The sequence below is a fragment of the Palaemon carinicauda genome, chromosome 10, assembly GCF_036898095.1.
Source record: "Palaemon carinicauda isolate YSFRI2023 chromosome 10, ASM3689809v2, whole genome shotgun sequence".
In the NCBI taxonomy this organism is placed as follows: Eukaryota; Metazoa; Arthropoda; class Malacostraca; order Decapoda; family Palaemonidae; genus Palaemon; species Palaemon carinicauda.
The window spans coordinates 127522364-127537877 of record NC_090734.1 but is presented as its reverse complement, the minus strand read 5'-3'; the positions used below and the strand labels follow the sequence as shown (position 1 = coordinate 127537877).

The 15514-nt window shown below is 44.4% G+C and overlaps 1 protein-coding gene across 2 annotated transcripts in view; it reads right to left on the bottom strand.

Moving 5' to 3' along the window:
• Positions 1 to 554: 554 nt before the first annotated feature.
• The window catches only part of LOC137648733 (uncharacterized), a 332677-nt gene continuing 317717 nt past the window's right edge, over positions 555 to 15514 (bottom strand). For both annotated transcript variants that reach the window (XM_068381800.1, XM_068381799.1), the window contains one exon: positions 555 to 667. In XM_068381800.1, the coding sequence (XP_068237901.1) occupies positions 568 to 667 (100 nt within the window). In that variant the 3' untranslated portion in view covers positions 555 to 567. The remainder of the gene's footprint in view (positions 668 to 15514) is intronic.

Below are 15514 nucleotides of genomic sequence, written 5' to 3'. Positions count from 1 at the left end.
TTGGAGGCTTGCTCTAAGAACGTAAGATTCTTGGTCGTCTTTGTCTTGTCCTCAGAAAAATTAACTGAAGAATGGATGGAGTGATGAGTTTTGGATGTTGGAAGTCGGGATCTCTACGACTTTCTTGACTTCGAGGAAAAACCTGAGGGAGAACGATCTCAATTGGATCTTTTCTTCCTTATGCCGTACTCCAAAATTTTGCCCATTAGGAGGATGACTACACACTGCGCTACCCGACAGCCTTGGACACGTCCACATGCTGCTTTGTTGTTTCACTCTCATACTGTAGAGAAAATGAAATGCAGCGAGAAACTTCATGACAGTTGGAGAGCGTCAAAAACATGTCTGTGCAGCTCGACGGCCTAAATCAAAATCAAAGCTCTGTGCACTGACGGACACCTACCACCAGAGGCTGCCAGAACCTCGATAATTCTTCATTGGTCGTTTCCAGCTTTCGCCAGAATCTTACCCCTACTAAAGGATGAGGGTTTTTATTTGTGTAGGAACAAAAACAATATATTTACATAAACCAACTGAACTAATTAATATACAGTTGTAATCAGAATTTTATTTCTTATTCTTACAGACCTCTTTAAGTTCATGACATCTACCTTCAACAAGGGGGTAATTGGAAGGGAAGGTCACCATTCTCCTCTGTTCACCATTCCTACAAAAGAAGACAGAATTAAGGGAACAGGAAAAATTAAGAAATAATTGATTAAAATAGAAAAATGTTATTTTGATAATAAAATAAATTTTTGAATATACTTACCCGGTGATTATATAGCTGCAACTCTGTTGCTCGACAGACAACTCTACAGTAAAAACTCTCCAGCGATCGCTACACAGGTTGCGGGTGTGCCCAACAGCGCCATCTGTCGTCCAGATACCCAGTACTCAATGTAAACAAAGACTCAATTTTCTCCTCGTCCCACTGCGTCTCTATTGGGGAGGAAGGGAGGGTCATTTAATTTATAATCACCGGGTAAGTATATTCAAAAATTTATTTTATTATCAAAATAACATTTTTCAATATTTAACTTAGCCGGTGATTATATAGCTGATTCACACCCAGGGGGGTGGGTAGAGACCAGCAATATATGTTTACACTTTTATGAGCTAAGAGTTTTTATTTCATTTTAGAAGTTATCAAAATAACAAAAACAAAATAAATAGGTACCTGGTAAGGAAGTCGACTTGAACAATTACTCTGCCTTTTAAGTACGTCTTCCTTACGAAGCCTCGAGATCCTCTTAGGATGCTGATCGACCCCTAGGATCTGAAGTATCAAGGGTTGCAACCCATACAACAGGACCTCATCAAAACCCCTAATCTAGGCGCTCTCAAGAAATGACTTTGACCACCCGCCAAATCAACCAGGATGCGAAAGGCTTCTTAGCCTTCCGGACAACCCAAAAAACAACAATAAAAACATTTCAAGAGAAAGATTAAAAGGGTATGGAATTAGGGAATTGTAGTGGTTGAGCCCTCACCCACTACTGCACTCGCTGCTACGAATGGTCCCAGTGTGTAGCAGTTCTCGTAAAGAGACTGGACATCCTTTAGATAAAAAGACGCAAACACTGACTTGCTTCTCCAATAGGTTGCGTCCATTATACTTCGCAGAGATCTATTTTGCTTAAAGGCCACGGAAGTTGCGACAGCTCTAACTTCGTGTGTCCTCACCTTAAGCAATGCTTGGTCTTCCTCACTCAGATGTGAATGAGCTTCTCGTATTAACAGTCTGATAAAGTAGGATAAAGCATTCTTTGACATAGACAAAGATGGTTTCTTAACTGAACACCATAAAGCTTCAGATTGGCCTCGTAACGGTTTAGTTCGCTTTAAATAGAACTTAAGAGCTCTCACAGGGCATAAGACTCTTTCTAGTTCATTGCCTACCATATTCGATAAGCTGGGAATATCGAACGATTTCGGCCAAGGTCGAGAAGGCAGCTCATTTTTGGCTAAAAAACCAAGTTGTAGCGAACATGTAGCTTTTTCTGACGAAAATCCGATGTTCTTGCTGAAGGCATGAATCTCACTGACTCTTTTAGCTGTGGCTAAGCATACCAGGAAAAGTGTCTTTAAGGTGAGATCTTTCAGGGAGGCTGATTGTAGCGGCTCAAACCTGTCTGACATGAGGAATCTTAGTACCACGTCTAAATTCCAACCAGGTGTAACCAAACGACGCTCCTTCGTGGTCTCAAAAGACTTAAGGAGGTCCTGAAGATCTTTATTGTTGGAAAGATCTAAGCCTCTATGCCGGAAGACCGATGCCAACATGCTTCTGTAGCCCTTGATAGTGGGAGCTGAAAGAGATCTTCCTTTTCTCAGGTATAGGAGAAAGTCAGCTATTTGAGCTACAGAGGTACTGGTCGAGGATACAGAGACTGACTTGCACCAGTTTCGGAAGACTTCCCACTTCGATTGGTAGACTCTAAGGGTGGATGTTCTCCTTGCTCTAGCAATCGCACTGGCTGCCTCCTTCGAAAAGCCTCTAGCTCTTGAGAGTCTTTCGATAGTCTGAAGGCAGTCAGACGAAGAGCGTGGAGGCTTTGGTGTACCTTCTTTACGTGTGGCTGACGTAGAAGGTCCACCCTTAGAGGAAGACTTCTGGGAACGTCTACTAGCCATCGAAGTACCTCGGTGAACCATTCTCTCGCGGGCCAGAGGGGAGCAACTAGCGTCAACCTTGTCCCTTCGTGAGAGGCGAACTTCTGCAGTACCTTGTTGACAATCTTGAACGGTGGGAATGCGTATAGATCTAGATGCGACCAATCTAGGAGAAAGGCATCTATATGTATTGCTGCTGGGTCCGGGACTGGTGAGCAATATATTGGGAGCCTCTTGGTCATCGAGGTTGCAAAGAGATCTATGGTTGGTTGGCCCCAAGTGGCCCAAAGTCTCTTGCATACATCCTTGTGGAGGGTCCATTCCGTTGGAATTACTTGCCCTTTCCGACTGAGACAATCTGCCATGACATTCAAGTTGCCTTGGATGAACCTCGTTACTAGTGATATGTTTTGACCTTTTGACCAGATGAGCAGGTCCCTTGCGATCTCGTACAACGTCAATGAGTGGGTCCCTCCTTGCTTGGAGATGTACGCCAAGGCAGTGGTGTTGTCCGAGTTCACTTCCACCACTTTGCCTCGAAGGAGAGACCTGAAGCTTTTCAAGGCCAGATGTACTGCCAGCAGCTCCTTGCAATTGATATGCATGATCCTTTGACTCGAGTTCCACAGTCCCGAACATTCCCGACCGTCTAATGTCGCGCCCCAGCCTACGTCCGATGCGTCCGAGAAGAGAACGAGGTTGGGAGTCTGAACAGCCAGGGGAAGACCCTCTCTTAGGTTGATACTGTCCTTCCACCAAGTCAGGCAAGACTTCATCTTTTCGGAAATGGGGATCGAGACCGCTTCTAGCGTCTTGTCCTTTTTCCAGTGAAAAGCTAGATGGTAGTGAAGAGGACGGAGGTGTAGTCTTCCTAATGACACAAATTGTTTCAGGGATGATAGCGTCCCTACCAGACTCATCCACTTCCTGACTGAGCATTGTTCCTTCTTCAGCATGTTCTGGATGCATAACTGGGCTTGGCTTATTCTGAGGGCCGACGGAAAAGCCCGAAAAGCTAGACTGTGAATCCCCATCCCTAAATACACAATAGTTTGGGATGGGATCAGTTGTGACTTTTCCATATTGACAAGGAGACCCAATTCCTTGGTCAGATCTAGAGTCCACTTTAGATCCTTCAGACAGCGACGACTGGAAGAAGCTCTGAGAAGCCAGTCGTCCAAATAGAGGGAGGCTCGGATGTCCGCTAAATGAAGGAATTTGGCTACATTCCTCATCAGCCTCGTAAACACAAGAGGAGCTGTGCTTAGGCCAAAGCACAGGGCTTGAAACTGGTAGACAACCTTTTCGAAAACGAATCTCAGAAAAGGTTGGGAGTCCGGGTGGATGGGGACGTGGAAGTAGGCGTCCCTTAGGTCTAAAGAGACCATCCAGTCTTCCCTTCTGACCGCTGCTAAGACTGACTTTGTGGTCTCCATGGAGAACGTCTGCTTTGTGACAAAGACATTCAGAGCACTGACGTCTAGCACCGGCCTCCACCCTCCTGTCTTCTTTGGCACCAAGAAGAGTCGGTTGTAGAATCCCGGAGATTGAAGGTCCGAGACTTTGACTACCGCTCCCTTCTCTAGTAAAAGAGACACTTCCTGGTTCAAGGCTCTTCTCTTGTCTTCCTCTCTGTATCTGGGAGAGAGATCGATGGAAGACGTTGCTAGAGGGGGTTTCCGTACAAAAGGGATCTTGTACCCCTCTCTGAGCAACTTCACAGATTGTGCATCTGCGCCTCTCTTCTCCCAGGTCTGCCAGAAGTTCTTGAGTCTGGCTCCCACTGCTGTCTGAAGATGCGGGCAGTCAGACTCTGCCCTTAAAGGACTTGGATCCTTTCTTCTTTCCTCGTTTCCCTTTGGCACGAGCACCTCCTCTGCTGGAGGCTCTGCCACGAAAGGGCGGAATAAAACGGGACGCTGGAGTGTCCATCCTTGGTCTAGCTGACAAGGTAGGCAAAGGGGGAGCTTTGCGAGCGGAGGACGCAACAAGATCATGAGTGTCCTTCTGCACCAATGAAGCAGCTATTTCCTTAATCAGGGCTTCTGGAAAAAGGCACTTGGAAAGAGGAGCAAAGAGAAGCTCAGATCTCTGGCACTGTGTAACTCCAGCTGAAAGGAATGAGCATAGGTTTTCACGCTTTTTAAGGACTCCGGACACAAATGATGCAGCAAGCTCATTAGACCCATCACGTACGGCCTTGTCCATGCAGGACATAATGAGCAAGGAAGTCTCTTTCTCTGTCGGAGAGGTCTTTCTGCTAAGGGCTCCTAGACACCAGTCTAAGAAGTTAAAAACTTCGAAGGCCCTAAAGATACCTTTCAAAAGGTGGTCCAGGTCCGAAGATGACCAACATATCTTTGAGCGTCTCATGGCAAGGCGGCGGGGAGAGTCTACAAGACTTGAGAAGTCGCCCTGGGCAGAGGCAGGAACTCCCAAGCCGAGAACTTCTCCCGTGGCATACCAGACGCTCGATCTAGAAGAGAGTCTAGCAGGGGGAAACGCAAAGGCTGTCTTTGCTAAACTCTTCTTGGACTGCAACCATTCTCCTATCACCCGCAAAGCTCTCTTGGACGAGCGTGCGAGGACGAGTCTAGTAAAGGCAGGAGTGGTAGACGGCATGCCTAACACAAACTCAGACGGCGGAGAACGAGGAGCCACAGAAACAAACTGGTCCGGAAACAACTCTTTGAAGATGGCCAAAACTTTTCTAAAGTCCAAAGAGGGTTGAGTAGACTTAGGCTCGTCCAAATCTGATAGTGGTTCATCTATGTGTGCAGCACCATCATCATCAGAAAGTTCCTCATCCGACAACTGATGAGGAAACGGCAACGGAGTGGGTAACGGCTGGTTCGCTGAGTCCGGTTGCACGGGTGCATGCGTGACTGATCCGGACGCAACGTCATGGAACTGCTGCCCAGTCTGTGAGCTGGCAACAACCATGGCAGCGCGGGGACGCACAGCGTCTACTCCAGACTGTCTGGACTGATGTGGGTGCGCAGTGGAAAGCACACTGGGTTGCGGAGGTTGACGCACCGCGTCAAAACAAAGCAACTCTGACGGTTGTTGAACCTCCGGAACGTCAACGGCAACCTCCGAGCGTCTCTTCACGTCAACATGCGGCTGGCAGATCACACTGGAACGCATGGGAGGAGGAACTCTCTCAACTGGTGTGCGTGAGAAGGTTACCTCAGCGTCCACCGGACGCACAACCGATCGTGTGGAAGGTTGTAGGCTAGGTACTGCACTAGCTGGTGCGGCAGCAACCTTCTCCGCACGAAAGTCCTGCATCAGAGACGTCAGTTTAGACTGCATGTCTTGCAGTAGAGACCACTGAGGGTCTACGGGAGCAGGTGCAGCGACAGACGGGGTTACTGTCCGAAGCGGTACCGCTTTGCCTCTCTTAGGCGGTGAGCAGTCATCGGATGACGGCAGCGAGTCCGAACTGACCCAGTGGCTACAACCGGGCCGTTGGACTTGCGCTGAAGGGACCGACTTGCGTTTTAACGGTCGTGAGACCTTGGTCCAGGGTTTCTTGCGAGAAACACCTTCCGAAGACGAGGTATAAATGGGCTCTCTCGTCTTAGTTAGGTAGGAGCGATCTTGGGTAGATACGCCCGATACCACGGAGGGAACGTCTGTTCGCTGATTAAAGCCTCTCGAACCCATTTGTCGTACGACATTGCTTCTCCCCTGAACTTGGGAGCTTGCAAGAGGTCCCGGACTAGGAGGACGACAGGCACGAACAGACGAACCCTCAAGCGCAACACTATCCACAACACTATCACTCGGCACTTTAGCACTTCCCACTGCACTTTTGCACTTAAGCTCCTTCACATCCGCCATGAGCTGATTACGGTCACTAGCAAGGGACTCAACTCTCTCACCCAGAGCCTGGATGGCACGCATCATATCAGCCATCGAAGGTTCCTGAGTGCCAGAAGGGGGCTTAGGAGCAACCACTACAGGGGAAGGAATAGGTTGTGGGGCATGAGGAGAGGATATATCAATAGAACGAGAAGAACTTCTCCTAACTCTATCTCTCTCTAGCCTACGTGTATACTTTTGAAATTCGATAAAATCGAATTCCGAAAGCCCAACGCACTCCTCACACCGATCTTCCAATTGACAGGTTTTATCCCGACAATTGGAACAAACAGTGTGAGGGTCGATAGAAGCCTTCGGAAGACGCCTTGAACAGTCCCTAGCATTGCACTTCCTAAATTTTGGGACTTGTGAAGGGTCAGCCATTTTGAATTGGTCAAAGGGAAATTCAAAAAACTATCAAAAAGTCATCAACAAAGAATCCTTTATCAAAAAGAGTTCAAGGATTTGTGTGAAGAGAAACCCTGCACAGCGAAAGCTCAAAACTAGAATAAAGTACTTCACCAATTAGTTGTGAAAAAACTCCAGTTTAGCAACAGCGAGTAAGTACGTCTTGTCGATAGCTCGACAGAGAGAAAATTGAGTCTTTGTTTACATTGAGTACTGGGTATCTGGACGACAGATGGCGCTGTTGGGCACACCCGCGACCTGTGTAGCGATCGCTGGCGAGTTTTTACCGTAGAGTTGTCTGTCGAGCAACAGAGTTGCAGCTATATAATCACCGGCTAAGTTAAATATTGAAAAATACAGTACCACTACACTACGACCTTATTACAAGTTTAATGGCCATTTCAGCCTAGCTAAAATTATATTCCTATTAAGGACAATGATTTATACTCGTATAAGAACAAGGAAGTTAATGTTATATTTCACTACTATGAACTTTTTCTGTGTGACAGTGTACCATTGCACACACACCTAAGCCTAAGATACAATGAAAGATGTAATACAAAACATTTTCATCAAATCTTCATAACTTGGCCCAAACTAGTTGCTGTAAAATAACATTTACTATTATTTTCTCCTCTTATGTCTGCTACAGTACAAGGATCTTGAATTATTAAATGGACAGCATGGTTGCTCACTCATAAAATTCAAGCAGCTTACATGTCAAGTAAAACAGAAGTCAACTGTTTGACACTTAATCTGGATGTAGTATGTATTTTAAAGAGGAGTACAGTACACCATGGCACCGTGGACTTCGAGGAGAGGAGGAGACAAAATGAGGAGGCTAGGAGGAGAAGAAGGAGAGAGCGATTAGTACAGCCCCGCCCACCACCTACCCTCCCTTGTGAACACTGTCCGCGACTCTTCCACCACAGACTAGGACTTAACAGCCACATCAGACACAAGCACCCACCCCATAGATAGGAGGCTGATGGCTAACGACAGAACCCAATACTCGGACACGAGTGGGCGCCGACGACGACGACGATGTATTTTAAAGCAATTTTTCTTTGGTAGCAATTTCTGGAAGATAACTGATATTGTTCCACTTCTGGTAGGAGCAAATGGAGGGTGGGAGTCCATGATGAATAAATCCTACTTGCATCCCTTTTATAAATACAGTTTCAAAGAAGGATCAGGAACTAGGACACTAAGGAATAAATCTCTCCCCCCTAAGGTAGAAGCAAGGGACAGTGACATGACCCTATCAAGCACGACAATGCCCTACAGACCAACCATATATACATATGATCAGCGCTCAAGCCCCCTCTCCACCCAAGCTAGGACCAAGGAGGGCCAGGCAATGCCTGCTGATGACTAGGCAGCTGAATATCATTAATAGCAACCAAAATGTTAGAATAATTAAGATAAAAAAAAGAGATGGGATTTCAAGACTATTCATGCCCTTGCACAAATTAATAATCTTCAGTCTTGCCAACTGGTAAAAATCCTAGTACAAAAATCAGACAAATTCTAAGATAAATTCCTGTCCAGTAAAATAATAAACATTCCAAGTAATAAGAAATATTAATTTGTTCTTTTAGAATAGGTAAAATTGTTCCTTTTGAAGAAATGAGCTCTGCAAAGACTACTCAAAAAGATATTACTGGTTCAAAAAAAAACTAAAATTGTATTCTTATAAATCATTAAGGGATTTTGACGAAGGAAAAATCTATTTCTGGGGAGAGACCTGTGACGCCCGGTGAAAAGGGTCTTTCTTTACACTTTTCTAATATAAATCTTCCAAATATACTAGAGAAAGATGAAAGCATGGAATGCAGAGGTTACAACCCTCGCACGATCACCTTGTGGGTGTCGTGTATTTAACAAGGGCGTGTGAAAACCACTATTCACAGGCTGTCTTCCATTTAGATAATCCCTTCATCAAAGGGGAGGGCCGTGACAGGCCCTAGAGAATACAGTTGGGCTACCCCACCGACACCTACTACTCGCGCTCTCTAGGTCATCCTTCTGCAAGAACATATGGCTTGGCAAGGAAAGGGTGGGTTCGTACAAAAATGACCGGGAAGGGTTTCACCGGGCGTCACAGGTCTCTCCCCAGAAATAGATTTTTCCTTCGTCAAAATCCCTTTTCTGGGTCGATCTGTGACGGCCGGTGAAAATATACCAGAGAATGCCTTCCAAGCCCAATAAAGTAATAACATAATGCGGAGAATACAATCACCATGTACGACAATAATATAATATACAGTGATACCTCGGTACTCGACCATAATCCGTTCGAGATCCGTGTTCGACCTCCGATTTGTTCGAGTACCGAATTTTTTTTCCCCATAAGAAATAATGGTATATATTCTATTCCGTTCCCAAGCACTCGAACAGGCCCAAAATATTAATAAAACGTGTACCTAAACAACAATAATTATCTAAATGTGTATGAAATTGGTCAGAAAATCCTATAAAACAATTTTAAACCATTTACTGTACTAAAATAAAACAATTTTAAACCATTTTCTGTACTGTAGTGAACATACCTTTGAGCAGCGGTTCGATGGCATACAGGGATGGATGTGGAGAGGATGGAAGGGGGAGGTTACTGCTTGGAAGGAGAGTCCCCTTCCATGATGTGGCGGGGTAGTTCTCCTTCAGGAGTTGTTTCTCTCTCCAATGAAAGGGTGGGCAGATCTATTTCAGGGGTTTCTTCTCTTCTTTGTCTCTTCTTTGGAGGAGAAACAGGCTTTGATGTAGCAGCTTTCTTTTCTTTTGTGAAAAACTGGTCTATTGTTAATTGTTTCTTCCTCCTCTGCAGTATTCTTCGAAAATGATACATGACACTATCATTAAACATATGCACTGCCCGGTTTGCTACTGCAATTTCTGGGTGGTATTTTTCAGCAAAAGCCTGCACATCTGCCCACTTGGAACAAATTTCATTGATGAGAGAACTTGGAACATCCTCCCTTACCTCATCCTCTTCTGAAGATTCCTGCTCCACAATCAGATCCTGCTGCTGTTGTTGTTGCAGGTGCAACAATTCCTCCACAGTCAACTCGGTAGAATGGCTTTCTACAAGCTCATCAATATCATCCTTGTCGACCTCAAGCCCCAAACTCCTGCCCATGACAACAATTTCCTCAACGACATCAGTGTCATCAGAAATTACAGGGGTAGCAGTGCTTGGACCCGCCTCTGGTTGGAAACCTTCAAACTCCCTCTCTGTGACACATGATGGCCACAGCTTACGCCAGGCAGAGTTCAATGTCCTATAGGTCACACCTCGCCAAGCTTGGTCAATCATGTTAACAGAGTTGAGGATGCTGAAGTGTTCCTTCCAGAATTCCTTTAGGGTCAACTTCGTGTCACTGGTCACTTCAAAACACTTTCTGAAAAGGGCCTTGGTATAGAGTTTTTTGAAGTTTGAAATGACCTGTTGGTCCATGGGCTGGAGTATGGGAGTAGTATTGGGGGGCAAGAATTTGATTTTGATAAAGCTGTATTCTTCTTTCAAGTCATCCTCGAGACCTGGAGGATGTGCAGGAGCATTGTCCATAACCAGAAGACATTTCATTGGCAAGCTCTTTTCAATGAGGTAAGCCTTAACCTGGGGGGCAAACACTTCGTTTATCCACTCAGTAAAGAATTGTCTTGTGACCCAAGATTTAGTGTTCGAGCGCCACATAACTGGTAGTGCACTTTTACAAATATTATTTCGTTTGAACACCCGGGGGTTGTCCGAGTGGTACACTAACAAGGGTTTGATCTTGCAATCGCCACTTGCATTTGCACACAGCAACAATGTTAGCCTATCTTTCATTGGCTTGTGACCTGGCATCTTCGTCTCGTCCTTGGTAATGTACGTATTGGCTGGCATTTTCTTCCAAAATAACCCAGTCTCATCACAATTAAAGACTTGTTGTGCGATCAAATTTTGTTCATTTATGTACCGATCGAATTCCCCCACGTATTTATCGGCTGCAATTTGATCCGAACTAGCTGCCTCCCCATGCCTAGTAACACGATGAATACCTGTTCTATTACGAAACTTTTCAAACCAACCCCTGCTCGCTTTAAATGTAAATGAATCACTTTCACTGGTACTCGGACTTTTCTTCATTAATTCTTCATAGATATGCAACGCTTTTTCACAAATGAACGCTTCACTAACACTTTCCCCGGCCAACTGTTTTTCTTTAATAAATATTAAAAGCAACTTTTCCATCTCCTCAATCACTTGTGGCCTTTGCTTAGTTACCGCCGTAACTCCCGTTGCAACATTCGCCTTCTTAATCATTTCTTTATGCTTTAAAAACGTAGAAATGGTCGACTTCGCCATTCCGTGTTCTACCGCTAAATCGGACACTCGTACACCATTCTCATATTTCGCTATAATTTCCTTCTTCAACTCGATCGTTGTTCGCACTGTTTTCCTCTTCTCCTTCCCCTTAACACTCATTACTTTCTTGGGACTCATTATGAAAGCTAAAAAAGCAATTAAAAGCACTGAAAATCACTAAATCACAACGAATGCTGATCGCGCGTTGTCTGAGTGACGCTCTCGAGAGAACTGATGCTTCCCGAACAAGCGAGAGTGGCCGAGATGGCGCGATCATCACAAAGCCCATGCGGTCGTCACGTGTTCGGCTGGTCGAGTACCGAATTTTTGGTCGAGCACCGCAGCAAAAATTTCTCGAAAATTTTGGTCGAACTCCGAATTGTTCGAGTATAGAGTCGTTCGACTACCGAGGTATCACTGTACAGTAATAATGTAAGAAACGTCCAATTACCAACTAGCCAAATGACATAGGGAGCGTAAGGCTAAATAACCAAGACGACAAGGAATCAACCGAGTGTCGAATCGCAAAAGGCATCAAACCTTACATGTCTAAGCATATCTAAACCTTAAAGGAACGGTAACTACAATAACAGTTAAACCATAGGAATTAAACATGGCAAATATCATAGGGCTAACGAACTACCCAGGAGAGTGGCGAAGTGGTGTGAGTGGCGGGTAGGAGGGAGAAGAGAAGAGATGGAAGAAAGGAAGAAGCAGAGATTAATGGAGAGGGAAAAGGCTCCCCGCTGCCATCGTCGGGTATTTAAGGGCCTGTAAGATCTTTAGATAGTGGCGTTTGACAACCATAGGGGATTTCCAACCCGTATATTTTTTAAAAATCATCAAAGTCCTGTTCTGGAAGTAATTGATGTAGGTATCTACTGTCCGTATATCATGAGCCTGGGGAAATGGTTCCGGATTAGTATGTTTAAAGAAGTAGAGGATTTGTTGCCTGATGCTGTGAATGGAAATAGTACCTCCTTGTTCCCTGATAACCAAGGGGCCAGACGAGCGGGTGGCAGTTCTAGCTAAAAAAGGCCTTGAGAGTAGTGACTGAACACAGAGAAAAGATCCTGGGGAAGAAGAATAATCTTCCGAGGGGAACACCTATTTTGCGGATCCTCATTTCTTAGCTAGGAAAGCATTGTCTGGAGAAAGGAGTTCTTCGGCTGAAGGGAGGAAATCTATGTTTTCCGGGTTTGTGAGAAAGCTGCTAGTTCTGATATTCCATCACCTGAGGCCAAAGCGTTAGAAATAAAGTCTTCCTAAGAAGAGTGATAAGAGCAGGATTCATTGTCCGTGTCCAGCGCAAGTTTTGAGGACACCGTTCATAGACCAGAGTCCTTTTGTGGCCGAACCGAAGGTCAAAGCCTAGCACATGTTTTTGGAATAGATGAGAAATAGGAATCAGCCAGGTTAATGTTAAACCCAACAAGGAAGAGCTTCTTCAAAGCTGACTTGATGGTGGTTAAAGTGCTAACTGTTAGGCCTTTGCCAAATAAGAACCTCAAGAAAGAGATGTCTATATTCAGAGACATACGAGTATGGTCTGAACTCTTAGGGAATCTGCTAGTTGTTAACGGCCGAATCATATTGGCGAATTGTCGAGTCCCTTTTATCTGATTCGATGAAGAGATCAATTTCCGGTTCAATGTTCGCGTCTCTACGAGCTGCAAACTTCCTGTAGTCCACAAAGTCAGAGTTTTGGCTACCCTTGAGCAATCTGACACAGTGAGTTTGGATTACTTGAGTCAGTTTGGGGAACGGAATCCGGAAGGGACGGAGTTTCAACTCGAGGAGGAGAGGAAACCAACTGTTCTTGGCCAGTGAGGTGGTACTAAAGCCACTGCCCCCCGGAAGGAGCGTAGTTTGTGTAAAAGTCTCATTAGAAGATTCACTGGGGGAAATAGGTAAACCTTCTTCTAATGGTTCCTGAGTATCCACCGGAATGAAATTATGTCTAGAGACCATTCTGACTCCAGTGGTTTCGTCCTGGCTAGTGAGTCTGCTCTCACATTCTGGACTCCCGCAAGGTGAGTTACTGACAGGATCCAGTTCTTTTCTGTTGGCCAGGCGAAGATAGTGACCAGGATCTGATTCAGGTTGGGTGACTTGGATCCTCCCCTGTTGACGCAGTGTACTACGTCTGTGCTGTCTGACACTACTCTGATGTGGCTCGACCTTGGAGGAGAGAGTCTCTTCAGGGTCAAGAACACTGCCATGGCTTCGAGAACATTGATATGGGTCTGTTTCATGGCGGGCTAAATAGAAGCATGAATGAGAAAAACCATTTTAATTTCAAGCCAACAAATTGATTGCGAAAACATGTTTTCTAAACAAAAAATCAACTTCCCTGTTAGTTTTTATAGGAACTTTGGAAGAAATCTCACATTTGAACCTATTGGAGTCATCAAAAAAGATAGGAGGAGTTCCCTTCCCCCTTACAGAGGCTCCTGAGAAAAATGCAAATGAGGAGGTAGTGCCATCGAGCACCTCACATTGTGTACAGTAGCTATTACTTTAGGGCCTTTGCAAGATTCCTTTGACTCCTAGCTGCACTTGTCCTACATCCCTTTACATTACCTTCGTTCTTGCTTCTTTTCTTTATCTTGCTGTCCAACCTTTTCTAACTTTTACCTCATAGTAGAAGTCCAGGGTTTTACCATAGAAGCACTTTGTCAATGAATGGTCTCCCAGGCCCAGCAATGGGCTATTTAGCTTAAAGCCATAAATCCAATCCAGTCCTGAGAACAAGGTAACAACAGTCAATAGTTTAAAGTTAGGTGTACAATGGATTGACAAAAATTGGAATTGGTTGCTCATGGCAAAATCCAAAATAGGCACACCCATTAATACCAACAACTGCATATTCCTTGAAAGAAAACTATATGCTCGTTAGTTCTGACGTTTCTTCAAGAAGAATAAAATGAACAAAAATCCATTTATACCAAAACAAGAATAAGTTGGGTGTTCCTGTCCCATTGAAGGTTGAAAACTATGAAGTGCAGGCTCCTCCAAATTATCAATAGTTCTTGAAGAGTTACAAAAGAAAACAGACTCAAGAAAAGTCATGATCCTTTGACTCAAAATACATACCATTTGAAGTATAGACAACCAGAGATTAAATATCTTCCACTATGTATGAAGACTAGTTATAATAAGGGGTGACAAACAATATTAAGCATACGGACATACTTGTAATGACAGAGACACATGGAGATTCCTCTTCATGTTTATCTGTTAATGAATGAGTATATGATTTTGGTGGCAAGTGTTACTAAAATTTCTTCAACCATAACCCTGTAGGAAGCATTGCAACAACACCAGTATGCATGAGCATCACACTGACAGGTGTACAGCAGTATAGACAGTTGGATTATCTTTTCATTTACACTTAAGTATATTTTTCTACCTTTATATTAAGTTCGTTCTGAGATACTTTCTGCTGTGCAGGAGGAATTGCCATGACAAAACTTGGATTGGATTTATAAAATTGGGCTAAACAACTCAGTACAGTACTGAGAAAGTGAGGCCATTCAGCACCCAAATGCCTCTAGGTAAAAGTCTAGAGTTACACTGAAATAAAAGTTAGAAGAGGTTGGACAGCAAGATCAAAGAAAGGAAGTAAGAATTGAGGTAAAGTAAGGATGCAAAGAAAATGTAACTAGAGTTCAAAGGGATGCTGCCTAAACCTTTAAGTAATGCCTACCATGATGACACTAACCCTCTACATAGTCATGACAAGGAATATGTTATAGCAAAATGATGGTGATTGACAGACAGAAGCCGACTACCTTCATGCACATCTATTACACATGGTCTACTTATGTAGCACCAAGTTTGACTGAAATTCCTTCAGTATTGTAAGATGAGTTACTGTTTGATGGTAAGGTAACCATGATGCATGCTGATGAAGGGTCTGAGGGACAAAAGATAAGTTAAATATGACAAATTCGGAGATAATTTGTATTTTTCCTAACCAAACAAACCTTAGCTATTTACATTGGGTTTACTTTGTAAAATGACGAGCCAATAGTTTTTAACAAGGGTTAACTACCCCCGCGCTAGTTAGCGGGGGTAGGGGAAGGGGTAGCTTGCTACCCCTCCCCTCCCCCCCCCCCCACACACACCGGTGATTTGCTTCACTTCACCTAGAGGTAGGACTTGACTTGGGGGACAGGGCTGGCGGGCAAATATGTGTATATAGCTAAGGTTTGTATGGTTAGGAAAAATACAAATTATCTCCGAATTTGTCATTTGTTCTGTAACCGA